Raw genomic sequence first — 26,793 nt, 5'->3', positions numbered from 1 at the left:
TCCTCCCACCAGGTTATTTGAGAAAGGGTGTAAGGAACTCTGTGCACAGATAAATGAAGATCTCTTACCTTGAGTAGTTCCTCAGCCCACACAGCCACAGCCTCATGTCCTTCCTTCACAGACGGAGCATTTTTCTGTGTAATAAGCGTGGCCACATTGACAGCAAGCCCCACCAAGGAGAAGTGGAGGCGCATACTGCGGAGAGCATCCAGCAGCTCCAGTAACAACTGCTCCTGGTCATCTGAAGAGAGGTGCTTACAAGACATTCCCAGCACCTGCAGAGCCTGGATCACGCCATACTTCACTTCCTAGAACATGGCACCGGTTTAGTTGCATGATTATCTATATCGATAATTTGACAGACGGTACATCTTTTTCACTTTCTACACATGCAAGATTTCCTCCACCAGCTGACATCGGTTATTTGTTGAACAAATTGGCTGACAGCTGCCTTTAGACTTAGGACTATTATCTGCACTAACCTATGTATACACACAAATAAGCTCTGCATCCTAATTCAAGGCAGGAACATTTCTTTTAGAAAAAAAATAATTTTTGTTATCACCATAAGTCGTGTAACTCATTGCTGAGCATCATGACCCCTTTCCGACTTCAGACAATATTCTTGACTAAGTGTCGCCATCTTTGACAGTTTTCAGCTTCTGTTAAAGCCTGCTGAAGAGTTATGCTGGTGGTGTGCTTGACCTGCTTTATGTCCTTCCTCCTGGTCTTCTGCCAATAACCTTGCCTTCCATGATACATTTCTCCAATTTTTTACCATCCCTTCTTACTACGTGCCCAAAGAACTGGATGATTCCCCTTATGACACTCAGAGATATTCAGTTCTTGTATAACAGACACATTGGTTCTTTTATCTGTGCAAGGTATTCTGAGCATCCTTACATCACACCACATCTGAAAGGCGTCGATGCAGCTCTTATCTCTTGCCTTGAGTGTCCACGTCTAGGAACAATGGGAGAAAATGGAGAATAGAAGTGATTCAACCAGTCTGATCTTTGTGCTGTTCATTATGGCTCTGCTCTGCCATAGCTTCCCAGGGAGTTTGCTCATGGCAGCTCTCTGTCAGAACTTCCTGTATCACAGATGGTAGACCCAAGGTATATAAAGTTTTCATCACCTCCAGTTTCTTTAATCGACCTGTCATCTGGATCTGTGCTGCTCTATCACAGTTTGGAGTTGCTCAGGTTGATCTCTAGTCCATGTTCTAAACATGCATCCTTAACTCTTGCTAGTAATTCTGCAAGTTCATCTTCACTGCTGGTAAGGAGACTGATGTCATCAGTGAAGTGGAAGTTACTGGTTATTTGCCTCCAGTCCAGTAACTGAGGGCATTCTTCATCACATACTCGACATACACTATGTGATCAAAAGTATCTGGACACCCCCAAAAACATACGTTTTTCATATTAGGTGCATTGTGCTGCCACCTACTGCCAGGTACTCCATAGCAGCAACCTCAGTAGTCATTCGACATCGTGAGAGAGCAGAATGGGGCGCTCTGCGGAACTCACGGACTTCGAACGTGGCCAGGTGATTGGGTGTCATTTGTGTCAGAAGTCTGTACGCGAGATTACCACACTCCAAAACATCCCTAGGTCCACTGTTTCTGATGTGATAGTGAAGTGGAAACGTGAAGGGACACGTACAGCACGAAAGCGTAGAGGCCGACCTCGTCTGTTGACTGACAGAGACCGCCGACAGTTGAAGAGAGTCGTCAAGTGTAATAGGCAGGCATCTATCCAGACCATCACACAGGAATTCCAAACTGCATCAGGATCCATTCTAAGTACTACAAGAGTTCGGCGGGAGGTGAGAAAACTTGGATTTCATGGTCGAGCGGCTGCTCATAAGCCACACATCACGCAGGCCAATGCCAAACGACGCCTCGCTTGGTGTAAGGAGCGTAAACATTGGATGATTGAACAGTTGAAAAACGTTGTGTGGAGTGACAAATCACTGTACACAATGTAGCGATCTGATGGCAGGGTGTGGGTATGGCGAATGCCCGGTGAACGTCATCTGCCAGCGTGTGTAGTGCCAACAGTATAATTCGGAGGCGGTGGTGTTATGGTGTGGTTGTGCTTTTCATGGAGGAGGCTTGCACCCCTTGTTTTGCGTGGCACTATCGCAGCACAGGCCTACATTGATGTTTTAAGCACTTTCTTGCTTCCCACTGTTGAAGAGCACTTCGAAAATGGAGATTGCATCTTTCAACACGATCGAGCACCTGTTCATAATGCACGGCCTGTGGCAGAGTGGTTACACGACAATAACATCCCTGTAATGGACTGGCCTGCACAGAGTTGCGACCTGAATTCTATAGAACACCCTTGGGGTGTTTTGGAATGCCGACTTCGTGCCAGGCCTCACCGACAGACATCACTACCTCTCCTCAGTGCAGCGCTCTGTGAAGAATGGGCTGCCATTTCCCAAGCAACCTTCCAGCACCTGACTGAACGTATGCCTGCGAGAGTGGAAGCTGTCATCAAGGCTAAGGGTGGACCAACACCATATTGAATTCCAGCATTACCGATGGAGGACGCCACGAACTTGTATGTCATATTCAGGCAGGTGTCCGGATACTTTTGATCACATAGTGTAGATGTTATGAAGAATAGGTGATAAATGTGCAACCCAGTCGGACAATTTGGGATACACTGAAGAACTTTTTGTTATAGCTTTGTTAAATATTTACTGTCCACAGCAATATAAATTAGAGTAGACCCTCGATAATTCAAAATCGGTTTATTCAAAATCCTGCCTAATTCGAAGCTCTCGTTCGGGGAAACATGAGGTATGGTTTTGCCTGTTATTTAAAATGTTTAATTCAAAATGCAGATAATTCGTAATTCGAAGAACAATGTCGGTTCCATTACCGAAATTCAGACTTTTAATTCAAAACGGCATTTACATTTTAAAAAATAGTATTTTACAGAGTAATTTTTAAAAATGTATCCGCGTCATGATAGAACACGCCTCCCGAAACATGCAGGGGTGGGTTTCTGCATTTTCACTCATTTCGGTGTGTCTACAGCGTGCTTCATGTTTGCCAAGTTCGACTGAAATCTTAATTCTTTTGTATTCGGCGTTTTAAGGAACGCCACAATATCACGTATTTAAAGATAAAAATTTCATTGTTCCGTATTGAAATTATTAACATTAAAAATTAAATAATTGAAGTTCAACCAATTCAATACATAAAAGAAAGAAATGTAGTAATTACATTCTTATTTAAATGGGACCGGTTTCGACCTTAGTCCAGGTCATCGTCAGCCATAAAAACAAGTAGGCGAAATCATACAATGTTTATGAATATTGGAGAAATGGGTCAGTTTCACACTCTGTCAGGCACAAAGTCACAACACTATCAAATAATATATTATATATTATATATTATATATATTATATATTATATGTGTGACTGTTTTATAATGTCTTAATTTTGCTGCAGTTGATAAGTTTTTTTTGTTGTTGTATGCGTTTATGGTGGCATAATTTGCTTTGTTTAATTTATTTATTCTATTTTGTCATGTTGGTTTTGCATTTATAATTTCACCTAAATAGTTAAATTTATCAATTTTCTTTTGTTGCTAGTGTCATAATAATAATATTGGTTTTACGTCACACTAACTACTGTCACAGTTTTCGGAGACACGGAGCTGCCGGAATTTTGCGTCCAACAGGAATTCTTTGATGTGGCAGTAAATCTTCCAACACGAGGCTGACATATGTGAGCACTTTCAAATACCACCAGACTGAGCCAGGATTAAACCCATCAAAGACCCCAGAAAGTCAGCGCTCTACTGAGTGAGCTACTCGGCCCGGTGTTGTGGTCTGGTTCTGAACCAATGTAGGAAGATGGATGGTAGGACGAAAGGCTTTGTGTGACACTTTTGATGAAACACGAAATGAGAGCAGAAAGGGCTGCAGAGCGAAGTTCAAGGAAGGTGGATATAAGAATGAAGAATTATACAGAAAAATGCAGTCAACTGTGATGATGAAGTTATAGTAATAATTTCATTTCGATCTAACTGTTCCTTGTTGGGTTAAGGACCACTTCTTTAAATCATCAATACCATATTTCACCGCATAATCATCACACATTTTACACAAAAATTTTCGAAAAAATTGTAGAGTGCGACCATTATGCAAAGGATTTTTAATACCAATACAGTAGAAGTCCGTTATAGCGAGAATTCACAACAGCGAAAAGTTCACTCGCTATAGCGGATTGTCGTTATATCCGATTTTTGTGTAAAAGTAGGAAAACCCCCCATGCACATTAAAATTGGTATGAAACGGCAATCAGTTTGTTCAAAACTTGCGTTTCCGCAGATAATATCCACACTGTTTGCTTACTTGTTAGTTATTTTTCGAAATCCGATACTACGTGAAAGTGTATGTTTAATTTAATTCTGAAAAAATTTAGTACCGTATTTCTCTGAATCCAAGATGAACACCACTTTTTCCCTCAAAAAATTTAAATCAGGCTCAAAAAGTAATTTGTAAAATCATATGAATGCCTTTGTTGTACAGTAGGCCTACACCTTTTTAGACGCTGAACACTGACTTTCGTCATGCCATATTTTTTGCGGCTGCACAATTATTCTTTATTTCCGCTGGGTTAAATACCATTAACTTAAAATTGGCATCATAATACTGAAGAGAACCCATTGAAAATTTGCCGGCAATCCCTATTCCATGCATCCCTACAATACGACGATCCATTAGGAAATTATTCTTGCTGTCTATAAAACTGTTACTTTTACTCAGCGTCAGATATAACCGGCTACCGCTACACGCACGTCTCGCTTGCCGGGTTCGGCCAATTTCAGCGGCTAGCGATGTATAGGCCTAATCGCGGACGTTGAAAGTCAACGAACGAGTTTGTTGCGCCACGGTATGGCCATTCCACCTTTGCGTTTTTCATGCACATACTAGTACCTCACAATTTCATCTTCGACTTCTTTAAAGCGTCCTTGTTGCGGACCAATGAATGCATTTTCTGTACAGTACCGGTACGTATTTTTTTAGCTCTTTGTCTTCACGCTAACGCCAAATATTGGCTTTAGTTAGGCCTATGTCGTATTTTCTTGCAGCTGCATAATTATTCTACATTTCCGAGTGTTTAATAACCATTAACTTAAAACTGGCATCATAACATCGATGAGAACCCGTTGGAAATTTGCCGGCATACCTTTTCCATGTATCTTTACAATACGACTATCCATCAACAAATTAATCTAAAAAGCCACCTAATCGATACTTCATTTCTTTTGCCTTTGGCAAACTTAAAAATACATTAACAAACACAGTACATGTTTCGACCACTTAGTGGTCATCTTCAGCTGAAGTGGTCGAAACATGTACTGTGTTTGTTAATGTATTTTTAAGTTTGCCAAAGGCAAAAGAAATAAAGTATCGATTAGGTGGCTTTTTAGATTAATTTGTTGATTAAACTCATCGATACGGCCATGAAGTGGACAGCTTGCAATACGACTATCCATCACGAAAATATCCCTGCTGTCTACAAAACTTAATTTTACTAAGCGTCAAGTACAACAAGTACAATAGGCGCGTTATAACTTTGCCACTGAGTAGCCATGGCCTTTCTAAGAATTCGAAGACTTGCATGTTTTGATGCCATTCTGCAGATTTGAGAAATGCTTTTGTAGAGGCTAATAGAACGCCATTCTCTCTTCACTATTTCCTCAGATCCAGTGACGTTACACACAGACACTGTACAACCGGTTGTCGCGGCTAGCGATGTATAGTAAAGAGGCGGTCGTTTATTGTTAGCGAGTTTTGTGTGTGCGTGCGCGTGTGAAAAGAAAGCAGCATGGTTACCGCGGTAGTTGCCAGTGGTATCCATTTAATTACTGTTAGGCCGCGAATGCAAGACAACAATTGAGATTTTGCATGAGATACTGAGAAAAACTAAAGTCTTGGATTCGGAGAAATACGGTATCACTCCAGAGGTTTCTGTGGCAAACACTTCAGTTTTCTTCTTCAAACGGAGTCACCTAACCTAACCGTATATGTATCATAAAAACATATTTGAAACGCATGTAGATAAATGATAACCTCCTCACGAAAAATTTACATGTATATAGCCTTTCCGAAATTTAACTAGACGCGAGAAGATATGAAATATCCCCTGAAATCAGTGATGTACTCTGCCATATGTTGAGGTGTATCACATTCTTACTTAATTTCCATATACAACATTAAAATTAAGATATCGTTTACTTCAGTCTTTATTTTTAATGAGTTAACAACTGCTATCTGCCACGTTTTTTATGCATTTATCACAAAAACGTGTTATTCTCTTTCATTTCGAATTTTCTTTAAAGAACAACAGTCGACGGGTATTAGCATTGAAAATCAGCTCCAACATCGCCTTTGAATGTCGATGAGAGAGCTCGCAAATGCACAAAGTGAGAAAACTATACCGTACCGAAGATGATCAATCGCATTTTGTTGCAAACGTTTCACTTTTCTTATTCAAACAGCGTCACATATCCTAACTTAACCGTACTATACATATGATGAAATCACACTTCAAGCGCCAGTAGAGAAATGATAACCTGCTCGTTATAAATTATTATAATAGCCTTTCCGTAATTTAACCAGATGCGAGAAAATATAAACTAACCTCTGAAATCAATTAAGCATTTTGCCATATCCCGAGGTGTATCCCATTCTTACTTAATTGCAGTATTTAGCCTAAAAATTAAGCGGTCGTTTAGTCAGCCTTAATTTTTAACGAGTTAACAACCATTATCGGACACGTTATTTAAATTTATTAAAATTATAAAATCCTTTTAATCACAACCACCTACTCAATACATTATATTACTCATTGAATTATAAAACAATCATGAGGTGTCTTAAATAAAGGAACATGTTTCGTTCGACATAGCGAACATCATCAGCCTTAATTTACAAGGATTAGGTCAGGGCCCTGAACTGAATGATAAAAATTGTTAAAAAGTGACAATACCATAATAAAAAGTAAAATGATAACATTAAACATGAAATTATAACGATATGTACAGATTAACAGCAAGAATGCAGGGGAATACTTTGAATGATGGTAGTCTATAGAGTTAAAACAAACATGAGGTTGTAAAAGTAAAAAGATACAGATGTAGTAGATCCCAAATTATAAGTCATTATAAGTCACGTTATTTAAGCATTTATTACGAAAATATGTTCTGTTTCATTTCGAATTTTCTTTATGGAACAGCAGTCGACGGGTTTTACTAATCGACTCCGACATCGTCTTTGAATTGCAAGTAATCAGCTTCATTTTCCGTATCAAAATTTAATCACTAAATTTTACACTATTGAGATTCTTCCACCATTTTGATACTTTATTTTGCCTTTGGGCAAATTTTTTATTTAAATGTCAACAGTACATGTTTTGTGTCCTATTTAGGAACATCCTCAGCTGTTATAGTGGCTTAGGTGAATGGTTAAGATTTTAAACACATAGATTTACAAATACATTGATTCACTTAAAAACTAAATATGAATTAAGATAGATGATATTAAAGACAATGTGGGGTTAGTGTGTTACTGGTATGAGAGCAGGTGATTACATGGTTGATTGACTTAAAACTATGTCTATTCATTAGAATAGTTGTTCAAAAAAATTTTCACTTTGTTACATAAAAAGTCTGTATGCAATTAAAATTTTTAAAAAATGTTTAACTTCATAACATTGTTCGAATTGTTGAAAGTTTTTCTTCCTTTCCTTCCAGGTAAGTTGTATGTTGTGTGGTTGCTTATAGTGCTTTTGATTGAGTCTAATGTGGAAACTTTGGAGCTGATTGCTGATCTATTAATGTGAAGGCCTCTTTTCAAATTTCTGAAATGAAATAAAATATGGTAGTGGGAATTTGTTCGAAAGCATGTGTCTTTACGTAATAATAGAATGTATAAAAAAAGTTCCTTTACCTTGCTATAGCTGAATTCCGATTCTACTGCGACCCTGGAGGGACGTTTGATGCTGCTTTGCGTCTGGTGAAGTAATGGTGTGTGTATTCTGTTGTATGCTCCTCCCTGCGGGGAGGTGGGGCTGCGGAGAGGGGAGGGGGCGTGTCGGTTACAGTCACGGCATCAACTTTAGGAGGGCTGGGTAGAGGGGATGTACAAAATGGCGGAGGCTCTGTCTTGTTTATCCTTCTACTTTTTGTATTGTGTTTTTTGCCTAATGCTTCGAGACTTGATAATGTCCCTTCAAATAAAGGGTTTCTATTGTCAATAGTTTCATTGAGGTTATTGTCTTGATTACTTTTTTGTTCTAAATAAATATATAGATTTTCTAAAGTATTAACGAGAGCTCCTTTGTTTATTTTATGTAATATAGTTAAGTCCTGTTCTATGGTTGTAAATTGATGTCCCGTTAAACTCATGTGCTGGCCCATCGCGGATTTTTTTTAATGTCTTTCGGCATTGACATGTTCTTGGTATCTTACAGTAAAACTGCGCCCAGTTTGTCCGACATAACTTTTTTTACATTGATGGCACTTTAATTTATAAACCCCTGATTCAGAGTGTTTGTTTTTACCTAGGGAATTGACACTGTTGTGATTTTTGCTTCGTGTTGTTGCTGGTTGAAAATGCGATCTTATAATTATGTTCTCTGAATAAATTGGTTACTGTGTATAGGTTGGGGTTGTTGAATGTGAACTTAGCGTATTTGTCTTTCTTTTTTGTTTCGGGTGTTAGATTGGTTTCTAATTTTTGTTTGAATTTACCAATTATTTTGTTTATTATCTTTGGTTCGAAACCGTTATATTGGGCTTGTTTGCGAATAAAGAGCAGTTACTTTTCTCTTCCTGTGTGTGTAAGGGGTATGTTAAACGCTCTGTATATGTAACTCTAATAAGCTGACCTTTTTTACGATTCTGGGTGCAATGAGTAGTTCTTTATTGTGATGGGAGTGAAAGTAGGTTTTCTATGTATCTTGAAGACGAACTCTTCCTTTTTTCGTGTTACATTTATGTCTAAAAAATTTATTGAGTTTTCTTTTTCTTTATCTAGTGTGAACTTTATTCTGGAATCAAGTGTATTTAATTTATTGAGGATATCGTCACTGTTAGTCTCTTTTTGATTTATTACGGCAAAAATGTCGTCTACGAAGCGTATCCATAAATTAAGACCTTCTATTTGTCCTATTATTTTGGTATGTTCTAGGTGGTCGAGATAAATATTGGCTAAAATGCCCGAAGCAGGAGCACCCATTGGGAGGCCTTCTTATTTATATATTTTGTTATTAAAAGTGAAGTAGTTGTGTTTCGTAATGAATTTGAGTATGTTAATGAAATCCTCTACTTCTGGAATGCCGAGTTGATTATGTTCTATGAGATTCTTTCTAATAATTCTTGTTTCGTCCACTGGAATGTTTGTGTACATGTCCTTGATATCGAAGGAACATGTTACTTGATGTGGTGTTAACTTAAAGTTTTTGAGTACTTTGCAGAAATCTATGGAATTTTTTATTGGTGTCTGGTTGTGAAAAACGTAATGTTTGGTAAGGAAAGTGTGTACGTATTGCGATGTTTTATAAGTAGGACTGTTGCGGAAGTTTATTATTGGTCTTATGGGAATTCCTTCTTTATGTAACTTGGGTAAAGCTTTTGCTGTTGGAAGGCCGGGATTCATGTTTATCAATTTTTGGACGTCATGTTCATTCAAATTAAAGTTGCGTTTCTTAATAGTGTTTTTAACTCTTTCTGAGTTTTAGTTGTAGGGTCTCGTTCTAATTCCGAAAAAGTGCTATTGTTGAAGAAAGTTTCTGTTTTTTTGATGTATTCCTCTTTATCTAAAACTACTATTGTCCCTCCCTTGTCCGCTCTGGTAATTATTATTTCTTCTTGTTTTATTTTATGTGACAAGCTTGAAGTAGATTTATTTCTATTATGAGAAACTTTTAAACCTTTTATTAAGTTCGGAATTTTTTTTTTTTTACCTCGTGTCTGACGTCATTCTGAATTTCGTTAGGGAGTTTTTGTATTACCGTTTCTACTTCTGCAATGGTGGTTATTAGCTCTTTTTCTTTATTCATACTTGTCCAATTGAAATTGGGGCCTTGACTTAGGGTTTTCATTTCCTGCTCAGTAAGATTAACCTTGGAAATGTTCTTAACTGGCAAAGGGTAATCTTCCAATTCGATTACTGAATTTGAAGAGTAAGCTTTGCTGTTTTCGTTTTTGGACTTAGCATTTTTTAAGGATGTTAATTTGTTGTTAAGGGTTTCCCGTTTTCTACTTAAAATGATATCCATTTTTTCGAGGATGTATCTTTGAATGTCGACGAGAACTCGCTAGTGCACATAACGTGGAAACGATGCTGAACGTAATCGATCGCATGCAATATCATCGCTGGTGTGTATAAATACCGGTAACGGAAAAGATCGCACGGGCTTAATCGCTCGTAATAACGGATGCTTCAGTGATAGGTTTCTCGCTGTAACCGAAGGACGATACACAGTTTAATATAGAAATTTTGAAGGGACATAAAAAGTTCGTCGCTATAACGGAGTTCTCGCTATATGCCGTATTCACTATAACGGACTTCTACTGTATTTGTATTACTCATAAAACAATTTATAACCAAACTGAATTTGATACAATTGTAAGGTCCAAGTAATACTCGCAATTATACTTCAAAATAATTAAAATACAGTAGTTCAAACCAAACACATAAGTAGATAAATAAATAAATAAATAATACTAGTGTACGTACGACGCATGACAATTAGAGTATGGTTCCCTCACCAGGATTACTTGATTCAAGAACTGGAAAAAAGTCTAAAGAAAAGCAGCACGATTTGTAGTTTGATAACGTGGCCGCGAGACAATGTGCAATTTATTGACCAATGATATTATGAATTTTCATTTGAAATACGTAAGGCTGTAAGTTATCGGTTGTCAGGAAGTACCGGCACCACACACACTTGTTATAGTATGGCTTTCAAAACCTTGCAACCAGAGGTACACTGCGCAGGCAAACGGCGACAAAATGAATCATTGAGAATCTAATTCACAAATAAATTTAATATTTGTTCTTGTCACTGGTAACATTGAAATGAATGTGTCCTTTCTTCATTAACATTGTCATGTAATCAGCTACCATGGGTCACATTCTTGTCATCTGCTATAATACATAAACTTTCCGGTATTGGGATATTTACGAGTAGGTACACTTCTGCTTGCAACTCTTGTAGTTCACCACAAGTGAAGGTTTTTCCAGCTTCGTGTTTAGTAGGTACTCTTGCAGATGTACCAACTGATCTTGAGTGTACAGATGCATGCATTTGTTTCTGAGTGACGTGATTACTGTACTGTAAACATGTGTGTGACAATTTAAGTTTTATTTTGTTTTTGGACATGTTTGTAGAAATATTTTGTTTTTTAATACAATAACACTGAACAGTTATCAGCAGTAATTTATGCAGCAATAAATTAATGTGTGAAGCATTTATCTGTGATCATGGGTAATTACAGAAACTACAGTATTTACGCGAATAATCGGCGCATATTTTTAAAAAAATTGAGGCATGAAATTGGGGTGTGGGTTTTATTTGCGTCAAGGTTGGCAACAAGCTCCAGGGTCACCAAGTTTTTGGATGTTGAGTGTACAGTTATGCTTTGTGTAACCGCAGATGGAAGAAAACTCCCCATATGTCATATTTAAACAGAAAACAATTCAGACTTTTAATTCTAAACTGCCTTTGCATTTTAAAACAATAGTATTTTACAGAGTAATCCAAAATTTCTCTGCGTCACGATAGAACGCATCATCTGGAACATGCAGGGGTAGCTTTCCGCACTTTAACTTGCTTCAGTGTGTCTATAGTGTGTTTCATAGTTGATGTTCTGAGTGAAATCGTAATTCTTTTGTATTCAGCATTTTAAGGAACGCTACAATATCAAGTAGCAGGCAGTGTGCAGAGAAGCCGAATCCGCGAAAACTGGCAATGCCGACAGTTGGCGAAAAAGTATGGCTCATAATTGTAATCAATTCGTACGCACCAAACAATATTGTCAATGCTGATGAAACTGCATTGTTTTCTTTTTTTAATGCCGAGCACAAACGGACTTCTGGTACTTTACTGTGTTGCAATGCAGACGGAAGCGAAAGACTTCCCCCCCTCGTCATAAGAAAGTTTGATAAGCCACGATGTATTAAGGGCATCGGATACTTTCTGTGTAAGTACAAGTATGTAAAATTCATACAGTACAGTAATCCAATGAATAAAGCACTTGCACAGGGGAGCCCGCATAGATTTCTCCTCACCTTTGAATAATTCTCTTTCTTTCGTTGCGTGAGATTATGTTTGCCAATGAGTTATCTAAATGCATTATATGAATACTGTATATGCACTTTGTTGGATACACGATGAAAATAGGTTTTTTTTTTTTTTTTTTCATGGCATTTGAAAGTTTTAAACTGTGAATCAATGTTAACTGCATGCAGTAATGGGTATTCGAATATTCTGTGACACGGCGAGGGTTGGCATCTCTGAATTACGAGTTGGCGGTTAATTCGAAATCACGTAATTAAAAATCCGATTTCTGCATTCCTAAGACTTTGAATTAACGAGTTTTATTATATCGTAAAACTGATATCCGTATTCGCCGGTGCGTCTGTTTCAAGTGTTTACACTGAACGAAAAGAAGTATCCACCACCAGTCGTGTTACTATCCGAGTAAAAAGAGACCACGTGTGAGAAGAGTTTTAGACATCAATTTGTAAGTCATTTAGGAGAGGATTCTAGTGATGCAAGAGACAACGCATCTTCCGATCTACAGGGAATTGAGCCTATTGCAAGTTCAGATTAATTAACCCATTAGTGCATAGCGTCCAAAAAATCGGACGTCATAAAAAATGAAATTGCGTGATATTTATCCGTTGTTTTAAGCCCACAATACTCTCTTGTGCTTTAGAAATGGTGTAGCTAACAAGAACCAAGAATATATTATTCTTTATCCTTACCATTCATTGTTGAATCAAACTTATTGCGAGCATGGCAACAAGATAGTACAGAGTTTTGTGCAACAGTCGACATTTGTATTTATTATTTAATAAATATTTCCAATAATTGTAAACTTTAATATGGACAATATTGTTAACACTAATATGAATCTATTGACACACAAAGATATCAATTATGTCTTATTATTGACATGACAGAGGCTTGTAAACATAGCTGTCCTGATAATCGGATGCTATGCACAGGGAGTCCTACTGTCTCAGACATCTGCATTCCCTTACTAGTTTGATGATGGTGAGTGAAATATTGGAAGTTTTGGAGGAAAAACTGGCATTTGGAGAGGAGCAGCACATCAAACCTGATGACGGGTGTGAAACGGTTGATGATAATGACAGATGAGTACGAGGGTAATCTAAATTACGTTGGTAGAAACCTACTTCTGAGTAAATGCGTAGGGAAAATTGCTTGAAAAAAGACTGCCTCTTTATACACACTGCATGGCCAGGTTTCTATTCTCCGGACCATCTTTTGAGCAGACTAAAGCGGAAGCGACGTCATTGTCTCGTCACACACGCCGTGGTTGCCAAATGAGCCGGCGCGCGATTCAAATTTGTACTCCACCACTATAATACAGCACAGCTCACGGGTTGAACATCGAATGAATTAAAAATAATTTATACATTAACGTATGCGTGTTAGAATCCCGTACAGTTTTTTAATGGCTTACATCTTTAAACAATTAATTTACTGAATTACATTTTAATGTGAAAACCTACAATCTGCTTTCCAGTCAATGACCGGGTCAGGGCTGGAGTAAATAAAGCCCCATCTTGCAGTGAGGACAGGAATTGAGCCGGCTGCCGAAGCCTGTTTCACTCCTCTGGGGCAATGATTAACGAATGACAGATGAAATTAAATGATACTGGAGAGTGATGCTGGAATGAAAGATGACAGGGAAAACCGGAGTACCCGGAGAAAAACCTGTCCCGCCTCCGTTTTGTCCAGCACAAATCTCACATGGAGTGACCGGGATTTGAACCACGGAACCCAGCATTGAGAGGCCGACGCGCTGCCACCTGAGCCACAGAGGCTTTTAATATACTAACTACAATTTCACAGCACAATTTCAATAAATTAGTTATTACAAATATATTTTTATAAAAATAATCTTTTTCTTCTTAATCTGTTTACCCTCCAGGGTTCGCTTTTCCCTTGGACTCAACGAGGGATCTCACCTCTACCGCCTCAAGGGCAGTGTTCTGGAGTTTCAGACTTTGAGTCGGGGGATACAACAGGGGAGAATGACCAGTACCTCGCCCAGGCGGCCTCTCCTGCTATGCTGAACAGGGGCCTTGTGGAGGGATGGGAAGATTGGATGGGACAGACAAGGAAGAGGGAAGGAAGCTGCCGTGGCCTTAAGTGAGGTACTATCCCGGCATTTGCCTGGAGGAGAAGTGGGAAACCACGGAAAACCGCTTCGAGGATGGCTGAGGTGGGAATCGAACCCAACTCTACTCAGTTGACCTTCCGAGGTTGAGTGGACCCCGTTCCAGCCCTCGTACCATTTTTCAAATTTCGTGACAGAGCCGGGAATCGAACCCGGACCTCCGGGGGTGGCAGCTAATCACGCTAACCACTACACCACAGAGGCGGAATATAAAAATATTATTATTATTATTATTATTACTATTATTATTATTATTATTATTATTAATATACAGTATATATATATATATATATAATATTTTATTATTTATTATTGACTATTATTATCTAAATATATGACCTGATTTCTTATTGAAATGAGCTGCTACTCACGGGCGATTTATGAAAAAGGGAGAAAAGTGAGGATTATATATGGGCCTACTCGTACTGGAATTAACTTGGAACTGACATATGAAGTTGAGGATCCAGGCGAAAACCTGTCCCACCTCCACTTTGTCCAGTACAATTTCAATAAATTTGTTATTACAAATATATTTTTATAAAAATGTTATTACATATTATTATTATTATTATTATTATTATTATTCAGGAGGTTTCAGCGTCAGCTTAGCTTGTTGTTGTTTATAAGTTTCATTTCCGTATTGATGGATATTACTTTACATAAAAACAATATATATACAATTCTCCACCTTATCAATACGAGTTTATTTTACATTACAAATATTCAAGACTAGTTTCGACCCCTATGGGGTCATCCTCAGTTGACAATTGTAAATTGTTCATAAAAACATCACATAGTAAAAGTTAGACTAGTTTAGGCTGATCATTAATGTTTGGTGTGTCTAGTACATGACTAGTGTGCATTGTTCATAAAGACACATATTACCTTACTGCTACTACTATCCAATTTTAAGTTATATAGTATGGAACACAGATATGTTTGTGTAACTCAACAGTGACAAGTTCAAATATTTACAGAATTGGCTGTTGATTAGTCACATGATATAATAGAACACAGGCTTGAACATTTTTGATTTAAGTATCAGTGCAACATCTTGCTTTTGTACATACTAGAAGCTAAATTCATTTTGTAAAGTCATTACATTCTGATTGAAACTTAGTGTGAGGTTAAAATTGAATAAAAATATATGCTAATGTGGACATTAAAATATTGTTAAAATGGGCATATAATCAAAAACAGTGGTATGTATGCCACACATGTCTAGTATAAAAACTCATTACACTGGTGCTGTTAGTGTGCAGTACAGTATATACACTGATTTGGAATAAATGGATTTGTATATATATCGTTCCAACAAAGTGGATCCATAAAAATATAAGATGTATAGGTAATTAGTATTATAATGATCCACTGCAAATTAGGTAATGCTGTTGTTTATCTGAAGATCTGTTGGCAGCTACAGATGTTAAAGTTATTAAAAATGTTAATGGAGCATGTTTTCTTCCGTAGACGCGATGTTTAAGATTGGTGGCATTAGTCAAATATGATGAAAGTTATGCGTCTTGGTGCGTTCTGGAAGCTGGTATGTTATGAGAAACCAAGGTGGAGTGTCTGGAAATAGAAATAAAAGTGTGATAATGTTGTGGATAGAAAGTGTGGTAGTGAAACGTATGTCGTTTACTTACGTAAAGTGCTGGAGCCGTGCGTTCTTAGTAGCTGCCTGTTGGGATCTGGTGCGCGTAGCTCTGAGATTGTAGTTAGCGGCGGTAGAGGGGAGGTTTGGGGGGATAGGTGGAGTGTTAGTAATAGGAGTGGGGTTGGAGGGGAGAGGGTTTTGAGGCGGTTGATTTGAACATATCGATTTTTGCTTGTTTATTCTTTTGATATAGAAATCTTTTAATAAGGGAATTACTGCATGAAAAAGGATGTTGTTTCTGTCTATACTTTCATTTAGGTTGGAGTTTGGATTCACATATTTGTCTAAATTTATATAAAATTCTTCTGTTATACTGAGTAAGGGACTTTTTGGGTTCATGTTAAGGATTTGCATGTCGTTCTTAATGTCTGTGAAATTATATTTTTGATCGTCAATATGCTGACCCATAGCTGAAAAATGTCTGTGTTTGACGGCGTTTACATGTTCATTATATCGTATTAAAAAACTTCTACCGGTAAGTCCTATATAGCTGGCTTGGCAGTCGTTACATTTTAGGCGATAGACTCCTGAATGATTGTATTTGTTTGTGTTATTAACTAATTTGGAATTGTATAGTATGTTGGTGTTGTTTCGTGCTGTTTTGTATGCTATTTTTAGGCCTTGTTTTTTGAAGATGTTTGTTATGGGATGTATATGGTTATTGTTATAAGTAAACAGTGCATATTCTTTTTTATTTTTAGTGATTCTGGTTAACTTGGTTTTAGGTTGGTTTTTGACTTTATTGATGATCCGGTTTATCATTTCTCTTTTGTATCCATTTTGTTTTGCTATTTCATGGATTGTGTTTAGTTCTTTATTTAGATTTTCTTTTGAAAGTGGAATGTTGTATGCTCTATGAATCATACTATAGTATGCAGCTCTTTTATGGGCATGTGGGTGGGTGGAGTCTATCTTTATTGTATTTGATGTATGGGTAGGTTTCCTATATATATTGTATGTTAGGTGGTTGTTATGTCTGGTTATGGATATATCTAAGTAGTTTATGGTGTTGTTGTGTTCAGTGTCCATGGTAAATTTAATGTGGGGATCTATTTTATTTAGTTGTTCTAGGATTATGTTTTCATTAGTATGTCTGTTGTCCATGATTATAAATGCATCATCGACAAACCTGCACCAATAGATTATATTTTCTATTTTTTTAATTTCTTGATGTTCTAAGTGATCCATATATATATCAGCTATTATGCCTGATATTGGTGATCCCATGGGTAATCCTTTTTGTTGATAAATAGTGTCGTGGAACTTGAAATAGTTGTTATTGATAGCAAATTGTAGAAGTTTAATAAATTCATCTATTTCCAATTTGCTTAGCTTACTGTGGTTATAAAGGTTGGATTCTATGATAGTGATAGTTTTTTGTGTGGGTATATTAGGATACATGTTTGTTATATCATATGTAGCTAGCTTGTAAAAATGTTCTATTCTAATATTCTTAGTAATGTTGCAAAAATCTATTGAGTTTTTTATGGTTTTGTTTGCTTGAAAAACATAATGTTTTTTGAGGAATTTTTGTATGTATTTGGATAATTTATAAATGGGGCTTGGTCTATAATTTATTATGGGTCTCATAGGAATGTTGTTTTTATGGATCTTAGGATAAGCTTTAGCTGTAGGTATCCCTGGATTCATAGTGGTTAATTTTGCAGTTTCCTGTTCGTTCATAAGAAAATTGGTGTTTTTTAGGAGAATTTTTAAGTTTTTCTGGATACTGTTAGTGGGATCTTTAGTCTTAATTTGAAAGGTTTCATCTTGAAAGCAGGTTTTTGTTTTTGTTATATATTCCTCTTTATCCATAATAACTGTAGTGTTTCCTTTATCTGCCTTTGTTACTATTAGGTTATTTTGCTGTATTTTATTTTTGAGTACCTTAATTTGTGTTTGGTTTGTGATATCTTGATTCTGAGGTTTTTGAGTGATCTTATCAACATATTGTGGTAGTGTTTTTTTGATTTCGTATCTAATTTCATTTTGTTTTTCTTGGGGTATTTTATTTAGAGCATCTTCTGTTTCAGTAATAATGGTGGCTATGTTTTCAAATACTGAATAGTTTTTCCAGTTATGTTTTGGTCCCTTGCTCAGTATAATTGTTTCTTTTTCATTGAATGTTGTGTTAGTTAGGTTTTGGAGTGGGGGATGGAAAATATGTTGGTTGTTATCAATAGAAACAGTAATATGTTGTCTATGTTGTGTATGGTTGGTTTGGTTTAGTGATGTCTTGAGTGCGTTAAGTTTCTTGTTTAAGGTATTCTGCTTCTGTATGGCTATGTTTTCTATCTTTTCGTTAGTTATTTGTTGGAAATTGCTCCAGTATGTGTGTGGTAGCTCATGTGAGGCTTTAAGGTGCGCTTCATACATTTGTGTGTTTAGGTGTTGTTTTTTCCTATACATGAATTTAATTTCTTCTTTCAGCCATATTCGATTGGTTTTGTTTTGGGTGTTTTGGGTTTGATATGTGCTTCTATGTTTATTATTATATTTCCTAAGAAATTTAGGAGTTAGATTATTAAGTAGGCATTGTTTTAAGAAAGTGATGTTTTTGACAATATTTGTGATCTTAATCTTCAGATTTTGATATCTGTGTGCTATTCTTCTTGCCTGGTTGGCTTTTCCACTGTTGTTTATAAGTTTCATTTCCGTATTGATGGATATTACTTTACATAAAAACAATATATATACAATTCTCCACCTTATCAATACGAGTTTATTTTACATTACAAATATTCAAGACTAGTTTCGACCCCTATGGGGTCATCCTCAGTTGACAATTGTAAATTGTTCATAAAAACATCACATAGTAAAAGTTAGACTAGTTTAGGCTGATCATTAATGTTTGGTGTGTCTAGTACATGACTAGTGTGCATTGTTCATAAAGACACATATTACCTTACTGCTACTACTATCCAATTTTAAGTTATATAGTATGGAACACAGATATGTTTGTGTAACTCAACAGTGACAAGTTCAAATATTTACAGAATTGGCTGTTGATTAGTCACATGATATAATAGAACACAGGCTTGAACATTTTTGATTTAAGTATCAGTGCAACATCTTGCTTTTGTACATACTAGAAGCTAAATTCATTTTGTAAAGTCATTACATTCTGATTGAAACTTAGTGTGAGGTTAAAATTGAATAAAAATATATGCTAATGTGGACATTAAAATATTGTTAAAATGGGCATATAATCAAAAACAGTGGTATGTATGCCACACATGTCTAGTATAAAAACTCATTACACTGGTGCTGTTAGTGTGCAGTACAGTATATACACTGATTTGGAATAAATGGATTTGTATATATATCGTTCCAACAAAGTGGATCCATAAAAATATAAGATGTATAGGTAATTAGTATTATAATGATCCACTGCAAATTAGGTAATGCTGTTGTTTATCTGAAGATCTGTTGGCAGCTACAGATGTTAAAGTTATTAAAAATGTTAATGGAGCATGTTTTCTTCCGTAGACGCGATGTTTAAGATTGGTGGCATTAGTCAAATATGATGAAAGTTATGCGTCTTGGTGCGTTCTGGAAGCTGGTATGTTATGAGAAACCAAGGTGGAGTGTCTGGAAATAGAAATAAAAGTGTGATAATGTTGTGGATAGAAAGTGTGGTAGTGAAACGTATGTCGTTTACTTACGTAAAGTGCTGGAGCCGTGCGTTCTTAGTAGCTGCCTGTTGGGATCTGGTGCGCGTAGCTCTGAGATTGTAGTTAGCGGCGGTAGAGGGGAGGTTTGGGGGGATAGGTGGAGTGTTAGTAATAGGAGTGGGGTTGGAGGGGAGAGGGTTTTGAGGCGGTTGATTTGAACATATCGATTTTTGCTTGTTTATTCTTTTGATATAGAAATCTTTTAATAAGGGAATTACTGCATGAAAAAGGATGTTGTTTCTGTCTATACTTTCATTTAGGTTGGAGTTTGGATTCACATATTTGTCTAAATTTATATAAAATTCTTCTGTTATACTGAGTAAGGGACTTTTTGGGTTCATGTTAAGGATTTGCATGTCGTTCTTAATGTCTGTGAAATTATGTTTTTGATCGTCAATATGCTGACCCATAGCTGAAAAATGTCTGTGTTTGACGGCGTTTACATGTTCATTATATCGTATTAAAAAACTTCTACCGGTAAGTCCTATATAGCTGGCTTGGCAGTCGTTACATTTTAGGCGATAGACTCCTGAATGATTGTATTTGTTTGTGTTATTAACTAATTTGGAATTGTATAGTATGTTGGTGTTGTTTCGTGCTGTTTTGTATGCTATTTTTAGGCCTTGTTTTTTGAAGATGTTTGTTATGGGATGTATATGGTTATTGTTATAAGTAAACAGTGCATATTCTTTTTTATTTTTAGTGATTCTGGTTAACTTGGTTTTAGGTTGGTTTTTGACTTTATTGATGATCCGGTTTATCATTTCTCTTTTGTATCCATTTTGTTTTGCTATTTCATGGATTGTGTTTAGTTCTTTATTTAGATTTTCTTTTGAAAGTGGAATGTTGTATGCTCTATGAATCATACTATAGTATGCAGCTCTTTTATGGGCATGTGGGTGGGTGGAGTCTATCTTTATTGTATTTGATGTATGGGTAGGTTTCCTATATATATTGTATGTTAGGTGGTTGTTATGTCTGGTTATGGATATATCTAAGTAGTTTATGGTGTTGTTGTGTTCAGTGTCCATGGTAAATTTAATGTGGGGATCTATTTTATTTAGTTGTTCTAGGATTATGTTTTCATTAGTATGTCTGTTGTCCATGATTATAAATGCATCATCGACAAACCTGCACCAATAGATTATATTTTCTATTTTTTTAATTTCTTGATGTTCTAAGTGATCCATATATATATCAGCTATTATGCCTGATATTGGTGATCCCATGGGTAATCCTTTTTGTTGATAAATAGTGTCGTGGAACTTGAAATAGTTGTTATTGATAGCAAATTGTAGAAGTTTAATAAATTCATCTATTTCCAATTTGCTTAGCTTACTGTGGTTATAAAGGTTGGATTCTATGATAGTGATAGTTTTTTGTGTGGGTATATTAGGATACATGTTTGTTATATCATATGTAGCTAGCTTGTAAAAATGTTCTATTCTAATATTCTTAGTAATGTTGCAAAAATCTATTGAGTTTTTTATGGTTTTGTTTGCTTGAAAAACATAATGTTTTTTGAGGAATTTTTGTATGTATTTGGATAATTTATAAATGGGGCTTGGTCTATAATTTATTATGGGTCTCATAGGAATGTTGTTTTTATGGATCTTAGGATAAGCTTTAGCTGTAGGTATCCCTGGATTCATAGTGGTTAATTTTGCAGTTTCCTGTTCGTTCATAAGAAAATTGGTGTTTTTTAGGAGAATTTTTAAGTTTTTCTGGATACTGTTAGTGGGATCTTTAGTCTTAATTTGAAAGGTTTCATCTTGAAAGCAGGTTTTTGTTTTTGTTATATATTCCTCTTTATCCATAATAACTGTAGTGTTTCCTTTATCTGCCTTTGTTACTATTAGGTTATTTTGCTGTATTTTATTTTTGAGTACCTTAATTTGTGTTTGGTTTGTGATATCTTGATTCTGAGGTTTTTGAGTGATCTTATCAACATATTGTGGTAGTGTTTTTTTGATTTCGTATCTAATTTCATTTTGTTTTTCTTGGGGTATTTTATTTAGAGCATCTTCTGTTTCAGTAATAATGGTGGCTATGTTTTCAAATACTGAATAGTTTTTCCAGTTATGTTTTGGTCCCTTGCTCAGTATAATTGTTTCTTTTTCATTGAATGTTGTGTTAGTTAGGTTTTGGAGTGGGGGATGGAAAATATGTTGGTTGTTATCAATAGAAACAGTAATATGTTGTCTATGTTGTGTATGGTTGGTTTGGTTTAGTGATGTCTTGAGTGCGTTAAGTTTCTTGTTTAAGGTATTCTGCTTCTGTATGGCTATGTTTTCTATCTTTTCGTTAGTTATTTGTTGGAAATTGCTCCAGTATGTGTGTGGTAGCTCATGTGAGGCTTTAAGGTGCGCTTCATACATTTGTGTGTTTAGGTGTTGTTTTTTCCTATACATGAATTTAATTTCTTCTTTCAGCCATATTCGATTGGTTTTGTTTTGGGTGTTTTGGGTTTGATATGTGCTTCTATGTTTATTATTATATTTCCTAAGAAATTTAGGAGTTAGATTATTAAGTAGGCATTGTTTTAAGAAAGTGATGTTTTTGACAATATTTGTGATCTTAATCTTCAGATTTTGATATCTGTGTGCTATTCTTCTTGCCTGGTTGGCTTTTCCACTGTTGTTTATAAGTTTCATTTCCGTATTGATGGATATTACTTTACATAAAAACAATATATATACAATTCTCCACCTTATCAATACGAGTTTATTTTACATTACAAATATTCAAGACTAGTTTCGACCTCTATGGGGTCATCCTCAGTTGACAATTGTAAATTGTTCATAAAAACATCACATAGTAAAAGTTAGACTAGTTTAGGCTGATCATTAATGTTTGGTGTGTCTAGTACATGACTAGTGTGCATTGTTCATAAAGACACATATTACCTTACTGCTACTACTATCCAATTTTAAGTTATATAGTATGGAACACAGATATGTTTGTGTAACTCAACAGTGACAAGTTCAAATATTTACAGAATTGGCTGTTGATTAGTCACATGATATAATAGAACACAGGCTTGAACATTTTTGATTTAAGTATCAGTGCAACATCTTGCTTTTGTACATACTAGAAGCTAAATTCATTTTGTAAAGTCATTACATTCTGATTGAAACTTAGTGTGAGGTTAAAATTGAATAAAAATATATGCTAATGTGGACATTAAAATATTGTTAAAATGGGCATATAATCAAAAACAGTGGTATGTATGCCACACATGTCTAGTATAAAAACTCATTACACTGGTGCTGTTAGTGTGCAGTACAGTATATACACTGATTTGGAATAAATGGATTTGTATATATATCGTTCCAACAAAGTGGATCCATAAAAATATAAGATGTATAGGTAATTAGTATTATAATGATCCACTGCAAATTAGGTAATGCTGTTGTTTATCTGAAGATCTGTTGGCAGCTACAGATGTTAAAGTTATTAAAAATGTTAATGGAGCATGTTTTCTTCCGTAGACGCGATGTTTAAGATTGGTGGCATTAGTCAAATATGATGAAAGTTATGCGTCTTGGTGCGTTCTGGAAGCTGGTATGTTATGAGAAACCAAGGTGGAGTGTCTGGAAATAGAAATAAAAGTGTGATAATGTTGTGGATAGAAAGTGTGGTAGTGAAACGTATGTCGTTTACTTACGTAAAGTGCTGGAGCCGTGCGTTCTTAGTAGCTGCCTGTTGGGATCTGGTGCGCGTAGCTCTGAGATTGTAGTTAGCGGCGGTAGAGGGGAGGTTTGGGGGGATAGGTGGAGTGTTAGTAATAGGAGTGGGGTTGGAGGGGAGAGGGTTTTGAGGCGGTTGATTTGAACATATCGATTTTTGCTTGTTTATTCTTTTGATATAGAAATCTTTTAATAAGGGAATTACTGCATGAAAAAGGATGTTGTTTCTGTCTATACTTTCATTTAGGTTGGAGTTTGGATTCACATATTTGTCTAAATTTATATAAAATTCTTCTGTTATACTGAGTAAGGGACTTTTTGGGTTCATGTTAAGGATTTGCGTGTCGTTCTTAATGTCTGTGAAATTATGTTTTTGATCGTCAATATGCTGACCCATAGCTGAAAAATGTCTGTGTTTGACGGCGTTTACATGTTCATTATATCGTATTTATCAACAAAAAGGATTACCCATGGGATCACCAATATCAGGCATAATAGCTGATATATATATGGATCACTTAGAACATCCAGCACTTTACGTAAGTAAACGACATACGTTTCACTACCACACTTTCTATCCACAACATTATCACACTTTTATTTCTATTTCCAGACACTCCACCTTGGTTTCTCATAACATACCAGCTTCCAGAACGCACCAAGACGCATAACTTTCATCATATTTGACTAATGCCACCAATCTTAAACATCGCGTCTACGGAAGAAAACATGCTCCATTAACATTTTTAATAACTTTAACATCTGTAGCTGCCAACAGATCTTCAGATAAACAACAGCATTACCTAATTTGCAGTGGATCATTATAATACTAATTACCTATACATCTTATATTTTTATGGATCCACTTTGTTGGAACGATATATATACAAATCCATTTATTCCAAATCAGTGTATATACTGTACTGCACACTAACAGCACCAGTGTAATGAGTTTTTATACTAGACATGTGTGGCATACATACCACTGTTTTTGATTATATGCCCATTTTAACAATATTTTAATGTCCACATTAGCATATATTTTTATTCAATTTTAACCTCACACTAAGTTTCAATCAGAATGTAATGACTTTACAAAATGAATTTAGCTTCTAGTATGTACAAAAGCAAGATGTTGCACTGATACTTAAATCAAAAATGTTCAAGCCTGTGTTCTATTATATCATGTGACTAATCAACAGCCAATTCTGTAAATATTTGAACTTGTCACTGTTGAGTTACACAAACATATCTGTGTTCCATACTATATAACTTAAAATTGGATAGTAGTAGCAGTAAGGTAATATGTGTCTTTATGAACAATGCACACTAGTCATGTACTAGACACACCAAACATTAATGATCAGCCTAAACTAGTCTAACTTTTACTATGTGATGTTTTTATGAACAATTTACAATTGTCAACTGAGGATGACCCCATAGGGGTCGAAACTAGTCTTGAATATTTGTAATGTAAAATAAACTCGTATTGATAAGGTGGAGAATTGTATATATATTGTTTTTATGTAAAGTAATATCCATCAATACGGAAATGAAACTTATAAACAACAGTGGAAAAGCCAACCAGGCAAGAAGAATAGCACACAGATATCAAAATCTGAAGATTAAGATCACAAATATTGTCAAAAACATCACTTTCTTAAAACAATGCCTACTTAATAATCTAACTCCTAAATTTCTTAGGAAATATAATAATAAACATAGAAGCACATATCAAACCCAAAACACCCAAAACAAAACCAATCGAATATGGCTGAAAGAAGAAATTAAATTCATGTATAGGAAAAAACAACACCTAAACACACAAATGTATGAAGCGCACCTTAAAGCCTCACATGAGCTACCACACACATACTGGAGCAATTTCCAACAAATAACTAACGAAAAGATAGAAAACATAGCCATACAGAAGCAGAATACCTTAAACAAGAAACTTAACGCACTCAAGACATCACTAAACCAAACCAACCATACACAACATAGACAACATATTACTGTTTCTATTGATAACAACCAACATATTTTCCATCCCCCACTCCAAAACCTAACTAACACAACATTCAATGAAAAAGAAACAATTATACTGAGCAAGGGACCAAAACATAACTGGAAAAACTATTCAGTATTTGAAAACATAGCCACCATTATTACTGAAACAGAAGATGCTCTAAATAAAATACCCCAAGAAAAACAAAATGAAATTAGATACGAAATCAAAAAAACACTACCACAATATGTTGATAAGATCACTCAAAAACCTCAGAATCAAGATATCACAAACCAAACACAAATTAAGGTACTCAAAAATAAAATACAGCAAAATAACCTAATAGTAACAAAGGCAGATAAAGGAAACACTACAGTTATTATGGATAAAGAGGAATATATAACAAAAACAAAAACCTGCTTTCAAGATGAAACCTTTCAAATTAAGACTAAAGATCCCACTAACAGTATCCAGAAAAACTTAAAAATTCTCCTAAAAAACACCAATTTTCTTATGAACGAACAGGAAACTGCAAAATTAACCACTATGAATCCAGGGATACCTACAGCTAAAGCTTATCCTAAGATCCATAAAAACAACATTCCTATGAGACCCATAATAAATTATAGACCAAGCCCCATTTATAAATTATCCAAATACATACAAAAATTCCTCAAAAAACATTATGTTTTTCAAGCAAACAAAACCATAAAAAACTCAATAGATTTTTGCAACATTACTAAGAATATTAGAATAGAACATTTTTACAAGCTAGCTACATATGATATAACAAACATGTATCCTAATATACCCACACAAAAAACTATCACTATCATAGAATCCAACCTTTATAACCACAGTAAGCTAAGCAAATTGGAAATAGATGAATTTATTAAACTTCTACAATTTGCTATCAATAACAACTATTTCAAGTTCCACGACACTATTTATCAACAAAAAGGATTACCCATGGGATCACCAATATCAGGCATAATAGCTGATATATATATGGATCACTTAGAACATCAAGAAATTAAAAAAATAGAAAATATAATCTATTGGTGCAGGTTTGTCGATGATGCATTTATAATCATGGACAACAGACATACTAATGAAAACATAATCCTAGAACAACTAAATAAAATAGATCCCCACATTAAATTTACCATGGACACTGAACACAACAACACCATAAACTACTTAGATATATCCATAACCAGACATAACAACCACCTAACATACAATATATATAGGAAACCTACCCATACATCAAATACAATAAAGATAGACT

At 35.5% G+C, this 26,793-nt stretch overlaps 1 protein-coding gene across 1 annotated transcript in view; it reads right to left on the bottom strand.

Moving 5' to 3' along the window:
* Window positions 1–26,793, bottom strand: part of LOC136856801 (condensin-2 complex subunit D3) — a 180,910-nt gene that overhangs the window by 108,620 nt on the left and 45,497 nt on the right. The window contains exon 7 of the mRNA XM_067134918.2: window positions 69–308. Within this exon, the coding sequence (XP_066991019.2) occupies window positions 69–308 (240 nt within the window). The remainder of the gene's footprint in view (window positions 1–68; window positions 309–26,793) is intronic.

The sequence above is a fragment of the Anabrus simplex genome, chromosome 1 (assembly GCF_040414725.1).
Source record: "Anabrus simplex isolate iqAnaSimp1 chromosome 1, ASM4041472v1, whole genome shotgun sequence".
Taxonomy (NCBI): domain Eukaryota; kingdom Metazoa; phylum Arthropoda; class Insecta; order Orthoptera; family Tettigoniidae; genus Anabrus; species Anabrus simplex.
This window is presented reverse-complemented; position numbering and strand designations above follow the sequence as displayed.